Genomic DNA, 25371 nt, shown 5'->3' with positions numbered 1-25371 from the left:
ACGATTGCATTTTGTTGCACCCCACCCGGGATCGCACTTTGAAGGCTTGTTCTCACAAACCTCAATCTTAAAAATAGTATTTAATGCATTTAGGTTCTGTTTTTGAAGGACCACTCGATTATTTAAATTCATTTTCGTTAATTCAAGAGCTTTTAACTTTTTTTAACAATGTTGCTTAAATAGTTTTGATATTTGATACATTGTTATGTCAATGATATGTATCTCAGAATTGTCGTTTATTTTAAAATAAACTGAAAGCCTTTTTTTCATTTATAACGACTCATTTAACAGAAGATTTTTTTGTTGTATTAAGGTATTAACTTTTTTTTCTAACTAGTTTCCATTAAATGAATGGTTGGAATCCGAAAGTATAAGAACTAGAACATCTAATTTTTTCTCAATAGATGTTATTGATAATACATAAATTATTATTTTTAGTCGGCGATAATCTTACTGTTTAGCTAACCGGGTCACTATGGCGTATATATAACTTGTTTTAATTGAAAAATCCAATGACAAATTATAAATCAGGCTAGTTGTCCTTTGTTGGCCAATCTCTGTACTTTGAGAACAATGAGAGCTATAATGGTTTACTGCTTTTCACATATTTTTTGAAAGGATTATTCTAATGATATTCCGTATTATAATGTAAGTAGTTGTTCCCTGAAAAATATATTTTCATATAACAAATATTATATACTGCTTTACAAAAAACTCTCACTGCCTCAAATGGTTTCAATATTGGTCATGCGAAGTTTTAGATATGGGATGCAGCAGTAAATGACGTAGATTTTCGTGACAAAACAAAAATATAATGTTTATATGTAATAAAATTGTTTCATTTCTTCTCTATTTTGTGTGTTATTATTTTGAAAATTTGCTATTAATTTCTTGCAATTTCAAAGTACTCAAATTTTATCAAAATCAATATTTTCGAAATAAAAATATTCGAAAAAACTAAATTATTAGGCTACCCGGCCTAACCTCTATAATTTTCGATATTGTCGTTTTATTTTTTAAAATTAAGATATTTTTTTGTGCACGAAAATCTTAAGGATTGTTTTAAAAGTGAATTGTTTTCCTAGATTTTGGTTGTTCGAGATTTTAGCAGTTCTAGATTTAATGTATTCGATGTTTTGGTTTTCGAGATTTATGGTATTCGAGATTTTGACTTCGATAAACTGTCTTTCAAGATTTTGCTGTCAAGATTTTGGATTTCGAGACCCTTGTTTGTTATTTCAGTGTTTCGAGAAAAACAAAAAATTCAGTTTTAATGCAATTTATTTTTTATAATTGGCATTACGTGTGTAAAGTTTAATCAAAATCGAGAATATTGCAATACCACGAAAAAAACAGTGCAATTGAGTACAGAAGTTAATAACGGTGCACTTGTAGACAACTTGGAGCAGTGTCAAAAGAACATCTCTAAAAAAGAGAGAAGCATTTGAAGAATTTTGTTATAATGTAAACAAAAAGCATGCAAATATGAATGTCCAATGATTAATTTATTTAAAGACATTTATCAATAAAAAAGCAATTGATTCTTGAGTATGCTTACCGTTTGTTATTCCAATCTCAGAGGTGCAATTTTCTTCTTTACCACAACTCTCCCACTTTACTGCTGAACCTTAAGTCTCTACATGTTGGTTTCGCGTTTTTACCTTAGGTATTACTCCTTAATTTAAACTCAATGTTTTTCAAAGGGTTTTAAGGTCTCCATCTTCTCAGATGTTCCTGCTTCTGATATCATGTAAATTTTCTTCATTTTAAGGAATCCGGTGGTGCAATAGTTTAAGCCATAATGAAGTTATGACTTCAGGCAAATTATTCATCAGTAAGAGGCATAAATACTGTTCAATGTGCAAATACCTTCGAATACCTTTATCTCAGCTATATAAACCGACATAAACTTGATTTACAAGCCCTCTAAAAATTCATTCAATTCAACTAATTGTCACTTTACTTGGAAACTAGTATTTTAAATAAAAAGATATTTAGTTTTTCTTTTTGTTTTGATTTTTTTTTTTTTTTTAATAAAGAAATAAGTTAATCCAAAAAGTTCTTCGAAATCGGATTGACTTACAAAAAAATTGCAATTCGCTTTTTTGTTTCATATTATTTTTTTCCTAAGAACGTTTAAAAACTAAAAAAAAAAAATGCATTAACCATAGTTTAGTTGCTGCTCTTCTGAAATTCTCCACAAAATGCTTGTTGTTTTTATCTGTTTTCTCTTTTACTTAAAGTTAAGCAAGGCTGGAAATGTTGTGACTTATTTATTCTCGATGGAGAAGAACAAATATCGCCAGAATGGAGAGAATTGCCCACTGAAAATGAACAAAAACCCAAAATAAGTTTCAAATTGAAAATAAATAAAATAAAACCGTTTTTACCTTAACTTTAGGATATTCATTCATAAATATTGTAATGATGCCAACGTAAGGAAGGAAACCTCTAGCTCGCCCAACAATGTCCTTTTTCGTAAGCCAAAGCTGTCCTGGTGCATAAAGTCCTCTATCATCGACGTTATTATTGTCACCTTTGGTTAAGAATTTAACTGATCCATCGCTCCTAAAAGATATTAATATTAACAAGAATTCTCAGAGTTAACCAGGTCTTATAGTGGAGTAACTTAAGCAAATTATAAGGGAACCCGGCCGAATAGCTCTGATTTTGATGATCTTTTTTTTCAAACGTCGGTAATTAAAAATTTAAAGTCTATAGGTTAAAAATTGCAGATGTTGCCGTAACAAAACCATTTTTTTTTTTTTTTTTGCTTAAATTTCATAAAATAAATGATACCAAAAGGTTTCTTAGGTAATTTAAGAAAAAAAAAATATAGGTATGGGAGTAAAAGGTGAGATAAAGATAAATGCAATTTTCTTACAAACTGACTTCAAACACAAAAAAATATTTTGAACACAACGGCAACACCTACAATATTTTCATACACGTTTTAAAAAAGCCAGAATTTCTTTATATTTAAATATTGAACTTAAAAAAAAAACAAGTTAATTTTTATTTTCAAAACTTCTATTAAAAAAAGTTCTTCGAAAATGAAATACTTTTTAATTTTTTCATAAACTGTAATACATATTGACATTTCCTTTTATAATTTCAAATCATAATACCTAAATGTGGCCAAACAAATTTGAAAAATAAATGCATTTTATATTACAAAAAAGTTTTAAAAAGGACATGAGATTATTAAATGCCGTATTTCCAATTTCCAACATGGTTTCATAAGTGGTCGATCAACAACCACAAATTTGGCTTGTTTTTCACATCATTGCTTCAACGCAGTGGAAAAACGATCTCAAATGGACGTGGTTTATACTGATCTTGTCAAAGCTTTTAGTAAGGCCAATCACGTTATTTTAATAAAAAAAAATAAAAACTATATGTATGATTTTGATGGCAGCCTGCTAAGCTGGATCAGATCCTATCTTACGGGTAGGAAACAAATTGTAAAGATTGGTGACATGGAATCTGGACCGATTTCGGTTCACTCTGATGTTCCTGAAGGAAGTCATATGGGTCTCCTCTTGTTCGTTTTATTAATTAATTATTTTCTATCAGTTTTATCAACAACTGAATGTTTAATTTTTGCTGATGATATCAAAATTTTTAAAATAATAAAAAACTATAATGGTTGTGTTGCATTTCAGCAAGACATAATTAATTTTGAAGTTTGGTGCGAAAAATATGACCTTGACCTTAATTTGTCTAAGTGTTCAGTAATATCTTACAATCACTTATTAAACGCTATAATTTTTGATTATTTTCTTAAAGATTACAAATTGTTAAGAGTACACCAGGTTAAAGACCTAGGCGTAGTTTTTGATAAGCTCAACTTTAATTCACACGTTTCTTACATTGTTTCAAAAGCCAATTCAATATTAGGTTTCCTTAAACGGAATTCTACTGATTTTAAGGATCCGTACACATTAAAAGCCATTTCGCGACCTCAGAACAACAAGGTTCTAACCGACAATTTTGAAAAAAATGAGTTATATATCAAATCTAGGTAAAATCGTGGTGCTCTTTCGATTCCCGCTATCTATTTTGCTCTATCTCTTTCCGTTTCGAAGATAAGCTGGGCTACAGAGTTCTATCTGCACAATTTTCATTTGAGATTTAAACAATAAGGTTCTAACTTCCACTTAGAACTTTGTTTCACAAAATATCCAGAGATACAGAGTTCTATCTGCCTCTTTTTTGATTTGATTTGAGAGCAATAGGGTTCTAACTTCAAACAACGTTGCAGTTAGAACTTTGTTACATGTTTAGACGAAAAAATTGAATGCTGAGCAACTAGACTTTGTTTATTATTTTGAAATAGAATTTATTCTCAAAAATATAAATAATTGCTGTAATCCACCACTCTTAAACAAAAAGAAATAAATTATTTAAATCTTTTTATTTCAACGCATTCCAAGTCTTCAATATCGAACAACTAAGGTCACATGAACAAAAACTGTACATAGAACCTTATTGTTCTAAATTTAACTGTCTTATCGTTGAGCAACGAAGTCCTATACGGTTTTTTAAAGTCAAATTTAAGGGTTAAAAATGTGTTTTTATTAGTTTTTTAAGCTAAAATCTTGAAGATTTTCTATAAACTCATCGAATTGTAAACAAAAAATCAAACTTTTCATACACAGTGACGGTATAAAGGTGTTTGAATATTCAGAAGCGTTTTTCTCAAAACACACTTAGGTGTACTTAGAACCCTGTTGTTCTAAGGTCGCGATTTATTGTTCTCTTGTACGACCATTATTGGAGTATTGTTCAGTCATTTGGTGTCCCGATACGGAAAAAACTTATAATAAGAATTGAAAATATTCAAAAGAATTTTTTGAGATTTGCTTTAAGAAATTTCGGAACAAATGCTTATGTAAACCTTGATTATAACTCCAGATGTTTATTGGTGGGAATGCAAACTCTTGAATCAAGACATAGAATATTTAGTGTTTTGTTCGTTAGCGATATTCTTTCAAATGATATAAACTGTGATTTTTTGCTATCTTTAATTAATATTTACGCGCCAAGTCGGCCTTTGAGAACGAGAAATTTTATATTTGAAAATCCTCACTCTACAAACTATGGACAGCGCGAACCTATTTCTCATAGTTGTAAATTTTTTAATATGTACTATCATTATCTAGATATATTTTTATGAAGAAATCAATTTAAAAATTCTTTACTTATGTTATTACACAATAACTTTTTATAAAAAAGGCTCTCACTTATGTACATAATATTAAATATTAATATAAAGATGAAATTGTAAATATTTTAGATTAAGCAAATCTGTAGATTTAAATATCGTAGATTAAATAAAATAAATCAATAAAGTTTTGTCAATAATTTTTTTTTTTTTTTTCAAAATCTGAGTTTAATGGCGTTTTCGATTGGCTCTCCGGAAGCGTCCGGAAGCATTCAGAAGACTTCTGAAAGTGTTTTATTCACAAAAACATGACAGCTCAAATGCTTCTCATAAGTAAAATTCTCTTCTCGATTTCAAATCAGAATCGACTCAAAATCACTAATACATAGAAATTTATGTCGTTTTCGATTGGCCGTCCGGAAGCGTCCGGAACCATTCAGAAGCCTTCTGAATGTGTTTTATTCGCACAAAAATGACAGAAAGAAGGCTTCTCAGAAGAGAAATTCTCTTCTCGATTTAAAATCAGAAGCACTAATACATGAACACAAAAATGTCAACAAAAAAAGACTCAATCATTCTTTTTTTGTTGTCATTCAAAAATTTATTATTTAATGAAATTAAAATTAATTAGAAAATTTAAATGGGTACCTTATTGCAATGGAATATTTTTTTAACCATTTTCTTCTTCATCGTCGTCTTTAGATTTATAATTTTCCATAATTTTTTTGGTTGGAAAAAAAAAAAATTTATTTGACATTTTTGAAATTTCACAAACACAAGCAACAAAAACAGAATTGAGTGGAAGCGATTCAAACTGTTTTATTGGGTTTCAGAATGAGTGAATTCTTGAGTGAAACCAATCGAAAACGACATTAATGTCAAACAAAATTTTCTCGTTCAAAATTAAATAATTTTTATTTGATTATTCACTAACACCGATAAAAAATTTCAGAATTGAGTGGAAACGATTCAAACTGTTTTATTGGATTTCAAAATGAGTGAATCCTTGAGTGAATCCAATCGAAAACGACATAACTAACATTTTTTCAAAAACCTTTTTTTCATCTTACTTAATTTTAATTTTACAAATATGAATAAGTTTCTAGCTTTTTAAAAATGTATATTTAAATATTGTAGGTGTTGCCGTTGTGTTCAAATATCAATTTGTGAGAATATTGCATTTATCGCCTAAACGATGGAAGATTGCCTAGCCCTAGACAATCTTTTGGCATTAGTAAATTTATGAAATTTAAGCAAAATTTTCGAAAAATTAATTGAAAAATTTGAATTTTCAATAAATCAAAACGGCCACAGCGGCAATTTTTAATCTATAGACCTTAAAGTATTTTTAATTACCGATGTTTGAAAAAAAAAGATCATCAAAATCAGAGCTGTTTTCTAATATTACCATTATTTGAGCTTTAGTTAGTCTATTATTAGCTTACTTTTCATGTAACTTAATAACTCGATGAACAATTGGAATATCTCTTCCTTCAACCTTGAATACAACAATCTCACCAACACGAACTGGTTCCTCTTTGTAATTTGTCAAGAATAATAAGTCACCGCGATGGAAAGCCGGTTCCATACTGCCACTAAGTACAACAACAATTGGAGATTCGCTGCCAGTCACAACCATCAAACCCTTCCAGATCATCAATGCCGATGATACGATCATGGCAAAGCTAAGGATTTGATAAAGACTCTGGAAGTGAACAAAATTGTGAACATTTTTGTTTACGTAGACAAGTCAGCGAAGGGTGACACCAAAAGAATAGGTGTAGAGTAGATTCTCATATAGAATGAAAATGCATCGTGTACGTGTTTGTAGTACTTACTTGGCGTTTGTTCATTCTGTTGAAATCCTTCATCATTTCATCGAATTTTAATAATTCTGGTAAACCCATTTTGAAATATTATTTTATTTTGCTCAATATCCTAAACTACAGTTTCTAATAATTGGATTTTTTTTTATTTAAAAGCAAACAAAAAAAACGAGGAATATATTTTTTTTGTGTGTGATTTTCCTGAGGTGGCTTTTTTTCGGATTCGTTGACAACTTTCTGCCGCTTCTACCACGTCAGTTGAATGAATGTATTCAGAGAATGAAAAGTGTGCGATGGGAAGCGATGTTGGTTTTGTTTGCTGTTGTTTGAAAAGAGTGTGTTCGAAGAGGATGTAATTTTAATGATTGGCCAAAGTTATGGCATGTTCACAACATGAGTACGAAAAGTATTTTGATAAAAGTATTTTCTGTTTTTTTTTATTTCTTTTTCTTTTGCGGTGTTTGAGTATGAGAGTTTACTTTTTGACTAGAAATGTCAAAATGATTGACAAGTAGCACCATCTAGTGATCATACTTGTAAAACAGTTTTTTTTTATGGTGTGAACCTTCTAAGTGAATTTCTGTGTCAAGAAATAACTTCAATCGCGTGTACATATAACATACTCTTTTTTTGTAAAAAAAAAAATAGTCCACATAAGAGCGTCGACGTTCAGGAGTGAATTTCGTCCGTCCGTTCAGGTATAAACTTTTGCTCATACAAAACCTGTTGGTGGTATTTGTATGCCTGCTGCACAATAGCCCCGTTCCATTGGATGTGGTAGTTTACTCATGAGTAGATCCAGTACTAAAATTAACAAATGATCTTCTACTCGAGGAGATAGGAATGTGTAGTTGTTGTACTAGATTTCTACTCACGAGTAAACTACCACCTCCAATAAAACAGGGCTAATGGCGCTTTCACCTCAGCTTCGCCTATTATTGTACTAGTTTTACGGGCTCTTCAAAATGACAGATTGAAGCTTTGTTCCTGAACTGCGAATTTCGACAATTTTAACGTCATATTCATACAATTAAAGTAGTAATAGCCTTTTTCATGGTGAGAAAGAGATATCAAAGAGAGGCAAGAAATTTAAAACTCATTTAAAATCTTCGGACTCACATAGCTGTCAAAATGAGTCTGTGACGTGACGCCAATGTGAACACTGTCTTGATCTTGTTGATAATTTTTTCTTACCAAAACTTATGTAGGTATAACAAATCCAAACGTCAATCGCTAGCAAAAGTTGAAATATTTGGACTTAAGTTTCGAGGTCGCGTAACAACTGGAAAATTGTGGTTGCAAAAAAATCGTCATTAATTTGAAAAAAAAAAACAAAAGACATGAAGTGTGAGCTCTGCCTCAGCTCAATGGAACCTTTCCAATACATTTATCAGAATTGGCATCACTGCACTGGAATGATGTTGTCACTTGTCAATTTTTGACGTTTTATTATTCCGCATGTAAACAACTTTTCGGTTCTTTTCTACAAAAACAGAGTGAATAAACTTCCTTTTGTTTTTTTTATGCAAAAATATTATAAATTTATTTATTTGAAATACTAAAATTCTACTACTAAATATAATTTTCACTTTAGAATTATAACACAAATCGGATATCCAACCAAAAACACAATAACAATGGATAACAAAATATCTTTTGCAAAAGACCTCATCAAATCCTCATCCGTTCCAGAATTAACCATCGATCTAGACAATACTCCAATAGAATCTGATAATTTTGATGAATATCGAAAAATACTTGATATACAACTTCCTATGTTATTCGATTTTATTCAACAAAATGAAGAGCTTCTTTTATCAAAAGAATACAATGATGATATTTTGGAGGTAATTTTTTTCATATTTCCTGATTAATTTCGGTTCTAATTATGCGGGTTTTTCTCTTAAAATAGATCAAAGCTAAACTACTTATGCTAACTACAGAAATAACAGCGCACAATACTTTGTACAAAATACGAAATGAACAATTCCTCCGAGTTTTTAATGATTTTATACAAAAAAACTTTTACAAAATCCTCGATGATTCAGAAGTCGAGGAATATGTACTTAAACATTATACGCAATACTTAAAAGCCGACAATTGGAAACGACACATAGGAACTGTTCATGGTTTTAGTAGGTTCCTAGAGGTAAATTTGGGAATTCTCTGTTCTTTACTTAATTATAGAATATTCATTTTTAGTTGAAAGTTTCTAATGGACGTCAACTGCCAACTAAATGGTCAAGTTTTTCTCTTTCTGTGGGACTAACTATCCGCGAATGCCATTTACCAGCTTACAAAGAGTTAAGCACACAAATATTCCAGACAATAATAACTTATTCGGTAAGAAATTATTTATTAGGGTGGGTCGAAAAAATCGAAATTCTTTTTTTAATTTTATAGTCCGAAAAAACGATTGCTAGACACCTCTAGAATATATAGCATTCGCACTTTTATTTAAACTTAACACAAATGATTTAACCTTTTCACAAATATACTTCACCTTTTAGCAAATATATTTCACCTTTAAGCAAATATAATTAAACAAAAAGCAAATCAATTAAACCCAAAAGCAAATATAATTAAACTAAAGCAAACTATTTAAACTTTTAGCAAATCTATTTAAACTAATCGCAAAGTGATTGTTTTGGGAGTGTTCTTGTTTCTTTTGTATATAAATGACTTCAAAAAATGTTTGAAATATTGCAGCATGAAACTTTTTGCGGATGATAGTCTGATTTATATTTGTGGTAAAAATAGTGAAGATATGTGTGAGAAATTGAATGATGACTTAAAAAGAATTGATGTATGGCTGAAAATGAACAAGCTTAAAGTGAATGTAACGAAAACTAAATATATGAAGTTTGGAATGAATGAAGATATTGATGTGAAAATGGATAGTGAGTCTTTAATTTGTGTTGAAAGCATTAAGTATTTGGGTTGTGTCATAGATAGAAAGTTGAATCTAAAAGAACATGCTAGTCATGTATGTGCAAAAATCTCAAAGAAAAATTATTTTTTAAGCAGAATACGTAAACACTTAACATTCAATGCTGCGATTCTCATTTATAACGCGATAATTTTGCCACACTTTAATTATGGTTCAACCTTATTATATGGTTCGAATGCAGACGTGAAACTAAGACTTCAAAGACTGCAAAATAAAGGTATGAGAATAATCCTAAGAATGAATGTATATACTCCAATTCGTGTTTTACTTGAATGCTTGTGTTGGATGAATGTGAAGCAGAAATTGACGTTTGACGCTATGATTTTTATTTTTAAAATACGAATTGGTATGTTACCGGATTATTTATCGGACGGATTAGTGGAAGTGTCCGCAGTTCAGCCTTATAGTTTGAGAAATGCTACCAACATCAGACCACAGCGTTGTAGGTTAAGTAATACCCAAAGTTCAGTCTTCTATGATGGCATTAACTATTTTAATAACTTACCAAGTGGAGTGAAGAGTGAAAATAATTTAAATGCATTCAAAAAAAAATTGTGTGAATTTATTAAAATTGATATAAACTAGTACAAATAATACACGTAAGATCATAAGTATATGAAATATTAACAATTTATAGTATATTTAAAAGTTTTTAACTAATCTCGTTTTTAATTGCCTCTTCTAATAATTACCTTTTCTAGAAAAAGCTTTTGGTATCGAGCTATGAAGAAGGGATGAGGATTTTGTAGCTGTCCGTAGCACTAAAATCAACGAAACATCCCAAAAACCACAATAAGACCCTATAAACAAAATCCCAGTTTACGTAATTTTTTGTTGGGTGGGACATCCACTATTTATTTGCACAGAAAACCACAGAAAAAAGCATTTAATGTTTTTTATTTCCGAAAAAGTTATGTTGGAAAAAATTAAAACTAACATACTTAAACTCTTATAGTATAGCTTATTAAAGAAAAAAAGACACTTTCAAAAAATACACATGACAAGTTCTAAGTAAGATTAACATGGACCATAACTTTGTTGCAGTTATTGAAGTAAAATTGATAAAAGTAGATCGCCCTAGCAATGTTATTGACATTATTCTACTTATTCCAATGCCAGCAAACTAGCTAACGTTGTTAAAAAAATATTATCACTATCATTTTTCATTTTAAAGGTGAAATAAATTTGTGTTTTGGTTAAATAGATTTGCTAAAAGTTTAAATAGTTTGCTTTAGTTTAATTATATTTGCTTTTGGGTTTAATTGATTTGCTTTTAGTTTAATTATATTTGCTAAAAGGTGAAATATATTTGCTAAAAGGTGAAATATATTTGTGAAAGGTGAAACTAATTTGTGTTTAGTTTAAATAAAAGTGCGAATGCTATACTCACCAAATATGAGCTCTTTATATTTTTACATCAATCTTCTACTAAAATTTTTTATAATTTTTAAGTTTCAGAATAATTCTTAATTTGTTATGAAATAAAAAACGATCTTGATATTTTCATATAATTTCGATAGATGCAATTTTCTCACAAATTGACTTCAAACACAAAAAAAAAAAAATATTTGAACACAACGGCAACACCTTCAATATTAAAACATACATTTTTAAAGAGCTTGGAACTTATTACTATTTGTAAAATTAAAATAAAGTTAATTGAATGCAACGTTTTTCAAAAAGTGGTCCTCAAACTCAAAATTTGGAAAAAAAATGTATTAACAAAAATTTAACATGTGGTTTTTCGTAATAAAATATTCATTTATCTTTAATTTTTTCTTACCATATTAATTTTTATTTGAATTCATAAAAGAAAATATTAATATGTATTACAGTTTATAAAAAAAATTAAAAAGTATTTCATTTTCGAAGAACTTTTTTTAATAGAAGCTTTTGAAAAAAAATATAGGTACTTATTTTTTTTTTTCAAAGCTCAACATTTTTAAATATTAAGTTATTTTTTCTTCATTCAACCGCCATTATTGTTGAAGGTTAAATAGCGAAAGTTGCCAAAGTCTTATTATTTTGATACAAAAATTCTGTTGTTATCAAAAAAGTCCAATGAAATTGAAGTAATTTTTAATTTTTGTTGAAAACTGTTATATTTATTACCTTTTCCTCTTCGATATTTAACTAATAATATTTATGGCCAAAAAATTAAAAATATCGAAAAAGAGAAGATCGAAAATACAACAAGTAAATTTCTTATTTAAAGTTTTATAGTTTTATTTTAACAACTTCAACAACAATAATCATTTTTTTTATAAATCGGCTTTTTGGCAAATTTCTTTACACATTATTGCAGAAAAATTGAACGCTCTACTCTTTTCGTTTACCTAATTTGTAGTTTGAAAGATATTTGAGGTCCAAAAATTGAGAAAATCTTTAAAAATTCGTTTTTTGTTCTTAATTTTTAACAAATTGAAAAATTATAATATTCAAACGGGCAAGACATATTCTTGTAGGCAATATATTGCTCCACAAAAAAGGTCTTATTTCTATTTTTGATTAACCTTACCATTTGAAAGATATTCGAGGTCAAAGTTAAAAAAAAAATTTTTTTACTTTTCAAAATTTTCTAATTCACTGAAAAATCATTATTATCAAGTAAGTAAGACAAACAAGTCCTTGGCATCAAATTCGTTGCTTTAACCGTTTAGAAGATATTCGTATCCAATTCCCGTTTGACTATTATAATTTTTCAATTTGTTAAAAAATAAAGAACAAAAAACGATTTTTTTAAAGATTTTCTCGATTTTTAAAAATCAAAATATCTTTCAAACGAGTAGATAAACAAAAAAAAGTGTACAAGTGTTCAATTTCCTACAAGAATGTGTAAAGAAATTTGCTAAAAAGTCGATTTATAAAAAAAAATAATTTTTTTTTACCTTCCTATTAATATAAAGAGCAATATTTTTTTAAAGAGTATAAAATTTAAAAAAAAAAATCGATTTTTTTGACCTACTCTATTATTTATCCTCATCCTCTTATTTGATTTGTTATTCTTCTAAGGATCCAAAAGAAATCAAAGAACTGAATATCCCAGATGTCATCTTCGATGCTGTTCTCAATTCCTTGCGAACAGTAGACTCAATAGATGGAACTTATGCTATTTGGAAATGTCTATGCGACTGTTTAGATTTCAAAGAAGACGTTGATTCCTATAATGTATGAATTTGCCTTGACCATAATAATTGAAACCACCTAAAGTTGCGATTTCTTTGTTACAGTGGGACGTGACTGATGAAATGATGGAAAACCTATTGGGTAGTTTAAAACATGCCAACAATTCCGACATTGTCATTTGTCTTTTTTCGTTTATACCGAAAATTCTTACCCGTTTCACTGCGAATCGCAAAGAAATTGAAGAATTTCTAGCTCGTGATTATGACTCATTGTCCGAGGAAGATTTTTGTAAATTCCGAAAGGAATGTAGTAAAATCAATTCATGTGCCTCATACCGGTGGGCGCTGTACATAGTCAAATTATTTGTAGCAGAATCATATAAACTTCTCGAGAGTCCCAAAATGTGTGAGAAAATGCTTCAGGTAAGATGGTATAATTAATGCATTTAGAATCTCATTTCTATTTTTTTTTAGCAATTCCATATTTGTTATCTCACTTGTTTATACACAATAACCGTTGAAGTTATGAATATAAATTTGTTAAAATTTTTTGAACAATATTCTAACATTCTGGTTGAAGCTATTGCTACACACCATGGAACTCGAAGAATAAGAGAGGTGGGGAAAATGTTTTTTTTTAAATCTTAGATTGAGTAGTTAATTAATTGTTTTTTTTTTTTTTACAGCTCGTGGTACAAATCTATCAAACATTTATTGATCATTTGGAAAAGTCTGATTTAGAAGATGTTACTAAAGATTTTCAACCATACCATAAAGCATTTAAGCAATTTGTTGAAGAACCTTTTTAGTTTGTAATTTTGTAAAGTAATCAAGAATGCAAAACAAAAAATAATAAAAAAATATTTTCGTCAGGAAGCTACAAGCTATCTGGTATAAAAGTTGTTGAAGAAAAAAAAATTCAAAGTTGAATAAATTACTCCCATTAGTGGGTTTTCTACGTTGTGTTTTTAAATTTCGACATCAAGTATAAATAAAGAAGGACAACGCATTATAATCACGAACAGAGGGTTTTTCAGAGAAATAAGATTGTTAACTGGGAATTTGCCATTGTCAGGTAAGCAATAAAATGTAAATGAAGCAATGTTTTGATGTTACATATTGGGCTACAACTCACTTTACTAATTTTTTTTATTTCAGTACAAATTGTAAAATAAATAACATGATATGTTTCAAGAAATCTACTTGTCTGAAGCATTATAATTTTTAGAAATTTGCATAGAACGTATGTTTTTTAATTTTAAATTTGAATCGCTGTAAGTCATTTTTCGTGTTTTTCTTCAATATCACCCATTTCTGTAAAAAATGCAGAAATACAAAAAAGTATGCAACATTCTTTGAAATTGTGTATGTGTATAGGATCTAAACGAAAACTTACCATTTGAGCATTCATTCTTGTTATTCTCTTCTTTTGATTCGAGAATTTCACTATTGTTAATGATGATATCATCTTCATTCCTTTCATCGATAACTGACTGTACGTAAGACTTTTCAACTAAAATTTCATTTTGCAAACTTTCCAAATCTTCTTGTAATTTCTTTCTTCTATTTTCAAGGTCTAACAGTTTTGATTGTTCATTTTGTAAAGAATTGCATGCATCTTCGAATTTCTTCAATGCCAATTCAAGTTCTGGAGAATGATCACTGGTACCAATATTCATTATATAAAAATATGTGTATGGTTGTAAATGTTATAAAAAAATAGTAATTAAGTTTGAATTTTCTCGGGCAACTTTTGATCAGTCTCCTGTATGAATTTTTAAACTAAGAAAAATTGTTTGGAACAGGTTTCTTAACAAAGCAAAAACCTTTAATGTCTGTGACATACTGATGGCATAGATACCATGGAATAAAGTTCTACCACATGTGTGTCAGGGAACACCATGCTGATTCCAGACGAAAACCAGGGTAGTTAGTTATTTCTCTTAGAAGTTCTTAGCAGTGACTTCGCTTTTATTAAGCATTTCGTCGATTTCTGGGCACTTTATTTTCTTCTTGTCAAAATGAGTCTTTTATTTAAATAAATCAAACCGGAAATTCTAGTTCTCTTGAAGAGCCACAATCGATAAAGTCAATTAGTTAAGAACCTACTCTTTCTTCATTTGAATTCATGATGAAAATCTAACAATTCTTACAGTGGTTTCCTAAGTCCATTTCTTCAGTCATATTATTTTTCCAAGTTCCAAAGATAGTGGGTTGTATACAAAATAAAATGCACAACTTGGTGGCAGTGGCACGAACTTGCTCTTAGAGTTCAAGTTGTGCTAGAATTTTTTATATAGAAATTTAGTAAATGTAAATATTGTAGGTACAAAACAAAACAAAAAATTAAAAAAAAAACAAAAAATCATTTTTCAAAGGAATAAACAACATCTGAAATCAAATTGCCCTCCAAAAGAAGTATGCAATTATATTTGTTTTATTAAGACGCATTTTTAGAGTAAAAAAAATTCAAAATCGTTAGAGACGTTTTTTAAAAAATTAATTGTTTATAAATAATTGTTTTGGAAAAAAAAGTTTAAAATAACATTGGTAGATATGCCAATTTGAAGAAATCACTAATCAACATCTAAAACCAAAATTTCAAAAAAAATGAGTCCAGTTTTCGAAAATTTGATTTTTCAAAAAAAAAAAAATCAAATGTTTTTAAAATCCAAAAATTAATTTTTTCAAAATTTTATTTTTGGCTTACAATTAAAATAATATAAATGCTTTTTAACAAAAAGTTTCGTTGAAATTGAATTAGTAGTTTCGGAGAATATCGGATTTAAAAAAAAGCAATTCTATGGCAGGTACTAACGGTATACTAATGATTTAAAAAAAAAATTATTGAAAGAAACACCTTGTCTTTAAACTTATGTACATTTGTACGTTGGAGCCGTTTTCGAGAAATTGCAACTTTACTAAAATCGGTATATAACAAGTAAGGTTATTTTGGTCCAAAAATTAACGCTTCATACCAAGTTTGACATCAATCGGTCCATCCGTTTAGGTTGTATCTTCGTTTACAGAAAGACAGGCGGACTTTCGGGACCCACTTTTTTTTGTTAATTTTTTTTTGTATATTTTCTCAACTTACTGAACCGAAATACAAAACATTCGAAATAAATTTTTCCAGCAAAACTTTATAAACGCTTGTAATTATAAAATCGGAATAGTATAAAATCACCCCCCCTATGTTAAAAAATGAAAATATCAAAAAACTAGAGCTCCTAGAAAGCAATCAGTATAATTTTTAGGCTCAGTGTACCCAAATGCATCAGGTTCGACAAACAGTTAAAATAAGCATTACTTTAAAATTAGTACGAAATTACTCCCAAAGCCAAAATGTGGAAAACTTAAATATTTAAAAAAAAATAGAGCTCCAAGAAATAAATGAATGTGATTTTTAGGCTTACTGACCCCAAATACATTAGGTAAATTTAATATACATTTTTCTGTAAAATTTTAATAAACTCTCAAAATAAGGGAAACTTAAAAATTAATCAACCCTATCGTGAGTTTCACGTGGAATGTTTTCTATCGGGAATATTTTTGTTCGCCCGGAATTTAAAAAGCTATCATGAGTTTCACCCGAAGGGAATTTACGTTTTCCGCTTAACTAGTTTCTTGTTCGGCACCAACATTTTAGTGAGAGAACTGTCGAATACCTCGCAAATTAAATGGGGCCCTATTTTATAAAACGATTATCGTTGAAACTACTTCGTTTTCGTTGAAATGCGACTACGTATTACGATAATCGTTTTACTTCAACGATACTCGTTAATCTTTACGACTGCCATTTACCTATCGTTTTCGTTTAGCTGTCATATTATTGCGTTTGCTGGTAGAATTCATGTGAGCCTCAAAAAAATATTTTTTTTTTGTTTAGTTTGGCCAAACGACTTTCTCGTTTTACATAATCGCTCTTTGTCGTGACTATCGTTTACTTTAGTATCGTTGACTTGCCGCTCGTTTCGTATTACGTAATAGACCCCCAGATAGAATCTTTTGTCAATACAAAGAAATAATACGCTCATTGAGATCTTTCATCTGATGTGTGTCTCAATGTGTTACACCAATGAGCCACGTCCCATACAAGTGTTCTAAAAACCGAAAAATGCATTGCGTCATGGGTGAAAACTAGTGATCGAATAGCCCAATTGAACTTCCAACACAGTTTTGTAATGTTTTTGAAACAATTTAATCGAGCGCCTAGTCAAAATGTAGGGTGTTTTCATAAACGTCGGAAATCTGCGTCTGTCCAATCGTCTTTCTGCTTTGCTGCATTAATGAACACACCAATTCTGCAGAATGTTTGCAGGCCTGCGTTGGTACAATTTTCAGCAGTCACTGAGTGTTCATAAACGTCAGAAAAAAAATTTTTTTTAAATTACCACAGAATGAGTTTTGTTTAAGCAAAAAAATATTTCTTTTTCAGTCCCCGAAAATATTGTTTTTAATAACACGAAAAATTTGTAAACCGTGTTACATTAGGGTGGCTAAAAAAAATATTTTCTTCTAAAAAAAAATAATAAAAACACCGAGTAGTTCACATTTAAAACAAGTTATCTATGGAAAAAATATTTTTAATTAGGGTGTTCAAGAAAGTTTTTTTATGCGTTTGAAAAAAAAAAATGATTTTTAGTGCACAGAAAGTTTGTTAAGTGTGTTTTTGCTATAGAAATATTAAATTCATGCGGAATTAATTAAATTGAATTTGGTTGAATTCCAAGCGTAAATGTTAAATATACCATTTTTCTGAGCCCCCTTATTTCTGAGCTACCCCAATTTTACATTATATTTCATAAACCATGTTTTACAAACTTTCTCTGCAGTGAAAAATAATTTTTTTTGTAATTAATTAAAAAAAAAAAAAAAATTTGAACCACCCTAATGGAAATTTTCTTTTCTTCGATAATTTGGTCAAAACAATATCCACGTTGATTTTTTTGGAATTCTTCAAGCAACTGTGGAAGATAACATTTTTTAGAGCCACCCTAATACGAAAAAAAATTAATATAAACTCATTATCTCAAAAAACACGATTTAGAAATTTTCTGTGTCATTAAAATTTAAATTTTTCGAAAAATGCAAAAAGAAACATTTTTTGCACCACCCTAATTAATATGTTTGCTTTTCATTTTTTTAACAATATTTACATTTATTAACAAGAAAAAATCGAATCAAGAGTCAAATAAATTTCTTCTTGAGTTCTGCAGCAATAAAATTTTGGCTGCGCAATCTGCCCGATGTTGACGACATACTGACGTTTATGAACAGCAGAACTGCAGTTGGACTAAGTTAGTCCGATCGCAGATCTGACTTTATGAACACGACTAACGCAGGCCTAAGTTAGGCAGACGTTTATGAAAACACCCGTATACTTTTCTGAATTTTATTACATACATTTTTGAACATAAAATGCATCACTGCACTTTCCCTGCACGAGGTACAGACTTGTGCCCATACAAAAAAATAGTACACTCATCGAGACCTTTCATTTGATGTATGTTACAAGGTGTTACACCGATGGGCCACGTCCCATACAAAATTGCCGTCTCCTTTAATATACATTTTTCTGTTAAATTTTAATAATCTCTCAAAATAAGAAGATTTAAAAATTAATCAGCCCTATCGTGAGTTTTCCATCAGGAATATTTTGTTCGCCCGGAATTTAAAAAACTACCATGAGTTTTAGCCGAAGGGAATTTACATTTTCCGCTAAACTAGTTTTTTTTTTTGGCACCAACATTTTAGTGAGAGAAGAGCTATCGAATACCTGATACCTCGCAAATTACCTGGAAAAAAAGTTGTAAATACAAGGAGATGTCTGATCGTGAACAACTTTTCGCCCCGAACTCACAATAGGGAAAAAGTGAAATTCCATTTTTCCGGGTGGAATCTTGTTCACGTGAAACTCAGAATAGAGCTGAATATAAACGTTCCCCAAATATGAAAAATTTAATATTTCAAAAACTAGAGCTGCTAGAATGAAACCAATATAATTTTATAGCATACTGAGCCCAAATCCTTTTTATATGAATTAAAAATAGGTATAAATAATAAATAAAAAATTGGGTATTAAAAAGGTACTTATTTAATGTTTTCTTATTACATTATTATACAAAATAATCAACTTTTCCAATGCTTAAAATAATATAATTAATTATTCTTAATATTAATTTGCATCATTCTTCATTTGATCTATTTCCAGCTTCAACTTATGCGCCTGCATTATCATTAATTTCCTCTGAATGTCCAGACACATGGTTTGCTTTTCAAAATAATCAGCCTTCTTATTGAAATACCTTGTTTCGGCATGAAGTTTCCTAGCTTCCAGATTACTCAAGTCAACTTTTTTGCCATTATTCGAATTGAATTCATATTCATCTTCGAATTGGTCATCTTGTGAATCTTCCATAACCGCGTCATTCATTTGTAATTCATAATAATTGGTTTTTCTTCCTGGTTCACTTGAATCCTCATCAAAATTGTCCATATCATCACCGGCCGGTTCAATTGAAACCAATTTAATTGTTTCATTTGAACTTTTTGGTTTGTTTGATTTTATCAATCGTTTTCTTTTTCTTTCCTGAGAAGCAAATAATTATTTAAAAATAGTTGAATTAAAAAGATAAAATAATTTACTACAGGAACATAAACTGATGATCGAAAATTAGTCAAACGTGGGTCCGTACTTGTGGTTGATGTATTGCCAGATGCAGCAGCGATTTCATCGCCTTTTATCAATTCATCGAAAACTTTGTAATATTCCCATCTAATTTGTTTATTTGAATTTGTTTGTTTTCTTTCTTTTACCTGGTTTATAAGGAATAAAATTCATTTAGAAAAGAAAGTTAAAAATAAAATTAAACTCACTTGATAATAAGTTGATTTTAAATTACGAAATTTCTTGTCCAATTGTTCAAATCCAATTTCATAGCCAACCTCACGAAATTTATCCGAAATTCGAATCCACAATTCTTTTTTCCTTATCTTTGGGTCACGGAATTCGTCTTTCATTGCAACATAACTGTTAATTAGAAGCCAATTTGCTGAATGGGTCCATTTAAATTCGGTATTTTCTAAAATCAAAACAAAAAGGATATTTTTTATAGAAATTAATTATTGAAAGTTGAAGTTGTAATTTTATACGCACGAAATGTTGGTTCAGTAACAATAAATTGGTTAGACATTGAATAGTTTTATTTATTTTACTTTATTAACTTGTGTATTTTAAATAATTTAATGTAAAATTTAGTAAATATAAAATCATTCAGATAATTTTTAGCAATTCAACAATTCAGTTTTTTTCTAGCTGCTGGAAAAAAGCGCAAATCGCTGACTTTTTTTTTGACAGTTCAATGAAAAGAACAAAAAAATTATATAAAAGAGACAGCATTCATTTCCAGATTCATTCCAGAATACTTCCATGTTGGAAAATTTGTGACAGAAGATAATTAGGTTTGTTCAATGATGGTTGTTTCTGGGCGCACTTAACAAAAATAAAACTTCTGATGCATTGAGCTCGTTAATGGTCAAAACAGACGTGCAGTTTTTTCCCTGCAGCAAAATAAAATAACACGGGCTCTTATGGGAGAAAAATCTGCATGCAGCGCAGAGCTGCATCATGTTTCTATTTCTAAATTCCATGCCAAGTTTCAACAAAAATACAAAATACTTGCTATTGGCATCCCAACTAACAATTTTGCTTCTATAAAGCTTTATAGAAGCAAAAGAAGCATGTATAAAATTGTTTTTTACTGTACTGTGGACAAAGAAGCAAATATATAGGCCAAAAATAAATAATTTTCTAAAATACAAAGATGCGTTTTTAATTTAATATGAACTTAAAGAAGCAAAACAAAGAAGGTATAATAAATCAAATAAGGTCAGTTCAAATTTCAACTTAAATTTTTTTTAAAACAAAACTTTTTTTTAAACAAAAATTTAAAATAAAATTTTCAAAGCAAAATTTGCTATGCTATTCTTAAGAAATTAATATTCAAAACGTAAAAACAAAATTAAAAAAAAAATTACTATCAACCCGTTATCAAAAAATTGATTCAAAAAAAAAAAAAAATTTTTTTATATCCAAAAACTAATATTTTGAATTTTTTTCATAATTTTAAAGCCTAAAGCCTAGTACGCAGCTGAAGCAAAACGAAATTTTCCATACAAAATTTCGTTAACGAAATCTTGAACGAAATTAAATTTGTATTGTTTTTGCTTTTAAATTTTTTTCTGATGTAGCATGTTAAGCAATAAATACCATCCGGCGACAGTTTTCGGTCCACAGAATTAAAAACAATGATGCAAAAAGCTTATTTTTTGAGTTAAAAAACAATTTCTGTAGTTTTTTTTTTTTCAAAAACACATGGCGCTACAAAGAAGTTTTTTTTTACTTTTGTAAATTTCCCACTTTTTACAAAAAGTGGCCGATGTATTATGCCTTAAGCAAGGCTTCCAAAACGTTTGTTACCTATATCGCAAGTAAACAATGGTTAAAATAACACACTTACGAACCACAAGTGTTGCCTTTGCAACAAAAATGATGAATTAAATAAATCTCTAATTTTTACTGACTTCCAAAAAGGAGGAGGTATTCAATTCGTCTGTAGTTTTGTAAGTTTGTTACATCATAACTTTGAACTGAGTGAACCAATTTTGATAATTCTTTTTGTATTGGAAAGCTGGGGCCTGCAGTGTGGTCCCATTTTAATTCGTTCAGTTCTGGCTATAGAAACTATGAGAAAAACCATTAAACCAAGTTTTGATCCATGGAAGTCGGTTTTGTGTTCTTTGATAAAAATGATTATTGGTTAGAGCCTAGTGAAAGCAGCTGAAATTTTCTATACAAAAAAAGCACAACGAAAAGTCAAAATAATAGAAATACAAACCATAAAATTAAAGAAAAAACACCAGAAAATTAGTGTTGCCAGAGAATATTAGAATATTAAGAAGTCTTTCAGCCAAACATCGCCAATTTCAAAAATTGTTCTTAATAACTCATAAGATGTATTTTGTACCATTTTTTTAAGTTTTTTTCCAAAAATTTTTTTTTTTCAAACTATAAATTAAATTAGATTTATGATAATATAAACAAAAACTATAAGGTTTAATGGAATAAACGCATTTTTATCATCATGATAAATAATATTTAGAGTACTAACTGTGCTTAATTTTCCTCGTGATCCAGATTTTCTCACTGTTCGCACTGTTAGCACCTTTCTCCTACACTTTTTTTCCTTTAAGCTTAGTACTCAGACTCAGCTGACGCAAAACAAAATTTTCCATACAAAAATTGCACAACGAAATCTTCTGTTTCTGTTTTAAAATTTATTTTCTGCAGTGTTGCCAGGACCGGCTATTTATAGCCAAACCGGCTCCTTCAAGTTTTATCCGGATCCTTCAAATTCTGATTTCCGATCTATCAAAATTTGGCTCTTTAAGTTTTCAATATGGCGATTTTTGGCTCTTTCAAAACAATCCCCGTCATCGAGTTCCTATAAAAATTTGTTTGAGCTCATCAATAAATTAATTTTATTAGAACACCGATTTTTAGTTTAAAAACATTTTAAGATCTTCCTCTACTCGTTGGCTGTCTATTTTAACACAATACTTAGAACTAACAAAACATTTTGAAGGCAAGCACAGTAATAATAGTTTGGGTCAAAACGTTTATATTTCCCCTTCTGCGTTTAATTTTTTTCCAATTGAATTTAAGTTGTCCATTTCCGGTGTGTAAGCCCATCAGGCCCAGTGAAGAAGTTTTTTTTTTCTACAAATTTCTTATTTACCGTGTGGTGCTGCACCCCTTATGTGAATTAACAAGATAAATTATTTTTAGTATTAGTAAGTTTTTGATAAATCATCACTACCCTATCCAACCCCCTTCCAACAGCCCACGTATCTACTAAGGCCACGTTAAAAAACAATAGGGGCGATCTTAAAAGACCTTAAACCTGCAACTGAGGGAGAAAATCAGATATCAACCACCTATTCAAGAATTAATTTTTCTGATCTTTTTATAAATAATGTTATTTAAGTGTAAGTTATTTTCCCTTAAAACAGTTCTCCATTTTAAAAGCAACAAACTCCAAAGTTAAACTTTAAAATAAAAGTGTTATGATTGCCCATTATGAAGGCAACGTTGAAAGCAAAAACTAATTCTACTAATCTAAAAACAATCTTCCAATGAGATGAAAGACGATATTGCTATAAAACCCCATTCAGGATACACAACCGATGTCAAACTAATCTATTCACTATTAATTTGCAAAATTGTGTACAGTATATGGCATGGCATTCCCCATAGTCGCGCACAGTCTGTCACGTCTCACGTGCGGAGTATAATTTTTTATCGTCTTTGGTTGGTGTCGGGCAAGATATATATACTTTGATCAACATAGTTTGAGCGTTTTAAGTGAGTTTTTCTTTGTTTTAATGAAATCACATAAAAGACATCAATCTGTGGCACACCATAACTTAAACGCAATTTGTGTTCAGAAGAAGGACAACAACTTTAAAAATTTTCCAACTTTCTCAAATGAATTTTCTAAACTTATACAGGGTGACTCTGAAAATGTTACACTAATTAAAAAAAAAAAAAAATTATAAGACAAAGTGAACGAGGATTCCATGACGAATTGATATTCACTTTTATTCGATGAGCACATGTTTTCGATTTCGAAAACTTGAAAGTATTTGGAACGCAATATCTCAGTAACCAAATGGCCCAAAGAAATGATCTTAGGCTCCAATTATAGAATATTTTAGTAGATTCAAGGCCAAGAAACATAATTTTTCACTAAATTATCTTTAAGATCTGAAAACGAAAGACTGTAAAATTCCCACATTTTTGCACTTTTGACAATGCATTGTCCGAAATTCGAAGTCGAAAGCTTAGGATATTAAATTGGCCTCTATAAAAATCAGACCCACTGGATTTGAAGCACTATTTCTTCTTTTTAGGTTAGATAAGGTTATTAAACTTTTTTTTTTTTTTGCTTAAATATGAATTTGAACTTCGAAAAGAGTCATTAATCTCCCCACATCAATTCTACGAAACACCCTATTCGATTATAGTTGGGAAAATAACATCATCGGTGGTTGGTTTTCTTGATGGTCGGTACTACCTACGTGTCTCATGAGACTAATTGCAAAAATTATAAAACTTATCCCGCAAGGAGACACTTTTTTTCTGTGTGGTTCGAAAGAAAAGGGTCCACATTCTCCCACATTACCCATAGGAACTTGTCAGCGATAGAAAATTTTGGAATGCAAGAAAAGTACGAACACAAAAAAAAAAAATACTCTTATTTCTACAGAGTCATTTTTACTTAATTATGAAAGTTTGTAAAGTTAAGCTGGGCTGGACATAAGAAGTGTAAATTTTCTCAAAGACTAACGGTGACAACGATGTCCTCGAATTCATACTTACAAAGTAACTACTCGTATATAAGCATACTTCTATCTACAATTTCTATCTACCATTTACCACCAACATAGTATTATATATACAAACTTCCATGCAGCATTAACTTTTTGCTATAAAAGTTAAATTGTTATAGTTCTGGTATACTACCTACTACTGTATAGTAGAGAGTGCATCATTATACTTTATGTCTGTGGGGATGCATCAACAGTTATGACTGGCGTCTGGAAACGTTTTGTTTTGCTAATGTATGCAGGTTTAATTTTAACTTTTGACACTTGAGGGATTCTATAGTGAATTCTAAAATCGTTTCAAGCTGACACTCAAGGCAATTTAAGTGTGGTGGTATTGTTTTGGGTAAAAGTATTTGAAGTTAATGTTTTTAAAGATACTTCTTGTGAAGGGTTCTCCAATGTAAAATTCATACTTTATTTCAAGGAATTTAGGGATTTAAATTTTTAGTTTGGGCGCGTACTTCAGAATAAATTAACTTAGTATTTTGAAAAAATTGATTGTTTTCTTTGATTAAAAGTGTTAGTTTTCTAAATATGAGAGTGCATAAATATCACTTTACTTTTGGAATAAACCCGAGTAAAAATGGAATTCCACCGCACCACTTTTTGACCGCCATTGCACCACGTCCACACCATTATCAGAAAATACTATTGCGCCGCACAACCGCTGCACCACGTCCGCACCATTTTAAAAATTTCTAAACTACCACACCACCACTGCACCACGTCCGCACCATTTCATTTTGAAAAAAAAAAACAAAAAAAATTAAAATATATGAAAAAAATTCGCTCCTTCTCCGCCGCATCAAGACTGCACCACGTCCGCACCATTTCGTTTTGAATGAAAAATTC

General features: G+C 29.7%; 3 protein-coding genes across 4 annotated transcripts; 1 reads left to right on the top strand and 2 right to left on the bottom strand.

Moving 5' to 3' along the window:
- Nucleotides 1-2211: 2211 nt before the first annotated feature.
- Nucleotides 2212-7261, bottom strand: LOC129915947 (signal peptidase complex catalytic subunit SEC11A). Its single transcript, XM_055995674.1, has 4 exons — nt 7006-7261; nt 6613-6872; nt 2391-2568; nt 2212-2324 (listed from the first exon to the last, which is right to left on the bottom strand). The coding sequence occupies exons 1-4, from the start codon at nt 7072-7074 to the stop codon at nt 2274-2276; spliced, it is 558 nt and encodes a 185-aa protein (XP_055851649.1). The 5' UTR covers nt 7075-7261; the 3' UTR covers nt 2212-2273.
- A 1234-nt stretch (nt 7262-8495) lies between these two features.
- On the top strand, nt 8496-14107 carry LOC129914885 (uncharacterized). The gene is made up of 8 exons (XM_055994332.1): nt 8496-8840; nt 8906-9142; nt 9196-9356; nt 9703-9979; nt 12917-13111; nt 13174-13491; nt 13543-13686; nt 13755-14107. The coding sequence occupies exons 1-8, from the start codon at nt 8631-8633 to the stop codon at nt 13875-13877; spliced, it is 1665 nt and encodes a 554-aa protein (XP_055850307.1). The 5' UTR covers nt 8496-8630; the 3' UTR covers nt 13878-14107.
- A 5042-nt stretch (nt 14108-19149) lies between these two features.
- LOC129914667 (uncharacterized) lies at nt 19150-20411 on the bottom strand. 2 transcript variants are annotated; one of them, XM_055993997.1, is made up of 4 exons: nt 20228-20411; nt 19948-20153; nt 19717-19887; nt 19150-19660 (listed from the first exon to the last, which is right to left on the bottom strand). In XM_055993997.1, exons 1-4 carry the CDS (start codon nt 20262-20264, stop codon nt 19247-19249), a joined length of 828 nt encoding a protein of 275 aa, XP_055849972.1. In that variant the 5' UTR covers nt 20265-20411; the 3' UTR covers nt 19150-19246. The 2 variants fall into 2 exon arrangements, with proteins under 2 accessions (XP_055849972.1, XP_055849973.1); XM_055993998.1 differs by having other exon boundaries at nt 19720-19887; nt 20228-20408.
- Nucleotides 20412-25371: the final 4960 nt, after the last annotated feature.

This window comes from Episyrphus balteatus, chromosome 3 (assembly GCF_945859705.1).
Source record: "Episyrphus balteatus chromosome 3, idEpiBalt1.1, whole genome shotgun sequence".
In the NCBI taxonomy this organism is placed as follows: Eukaryota; Metazoa; Arthropoda; class Insecta; order Diptera; family Syrphidae; genus Episyrphus; species Episyrphus balteatus.
The sequence above is the reverse complement of the archived record's forward strand: the minus strand, read 5'-3'. Positions and strand labels throughout refer to the sequence as shown.

Coding starts and splice junctions, on each gene's coding strand:
- LOC129914885 (XM_055994332.1), top strand. CDS start 8,631: ATGGATAACAAAATATCTTTTGCAAAAGACCTCATCAAATCCTCATCC. Junction 8,841..8,905: donor ACAATGATGATATTTTGGAG/GTAATTTTTTTC, acceptor CTCTTAAAATAG/ATCAAAGCTAAACTACTTAT. Junction 13,112..13,173: donor AAGACGTTGATTCCTATAAT/GTATGAATTTGC, acceptor TCTTTGTTACAG/TGGGACGTGACTGATGAAAT.
- LOC129914667 (XM_055993997.1), bottom strand. CDS start 20,264: ATGTCTAACCAATTTATTGTTACTGAACCAACATTTC. Junction 19,888..19,947: donor TAAAATCAACTTATTATCAA/GTGAGTTTAATT, acceptor CTTATAAACCAG/GTAAAAGAAAGAAAACAAAC. Junction 19,661..19,716: donor CATCAGTTTATGTTCCTGTA/GTAAATTATTTT, acceptor TTTGCTTCTCAG/GAAAGAAAAAGAAAACGATT.
- LOC129915947 (XM_055995674.1), bottom strand. CDS start 7,074: ATGGGTTTACCAGAATTATTAAAATTCGATGAAATGATGAAGGATTTC. Junction 6,873..7,005: donor ACAGAATGAACAAACGCCAA/GTAAGTACTACA, acceptor GTTCACTTCCAG/AGTCTTTATCAAATCCTTAG. Junction 2,325..2,390: donor ATGAATATCCTAAAGTTAAG/GTAAAAACGGTT, acceptor GTTCATTTTCAG/TGGGCAATTCTCTCCATTCT.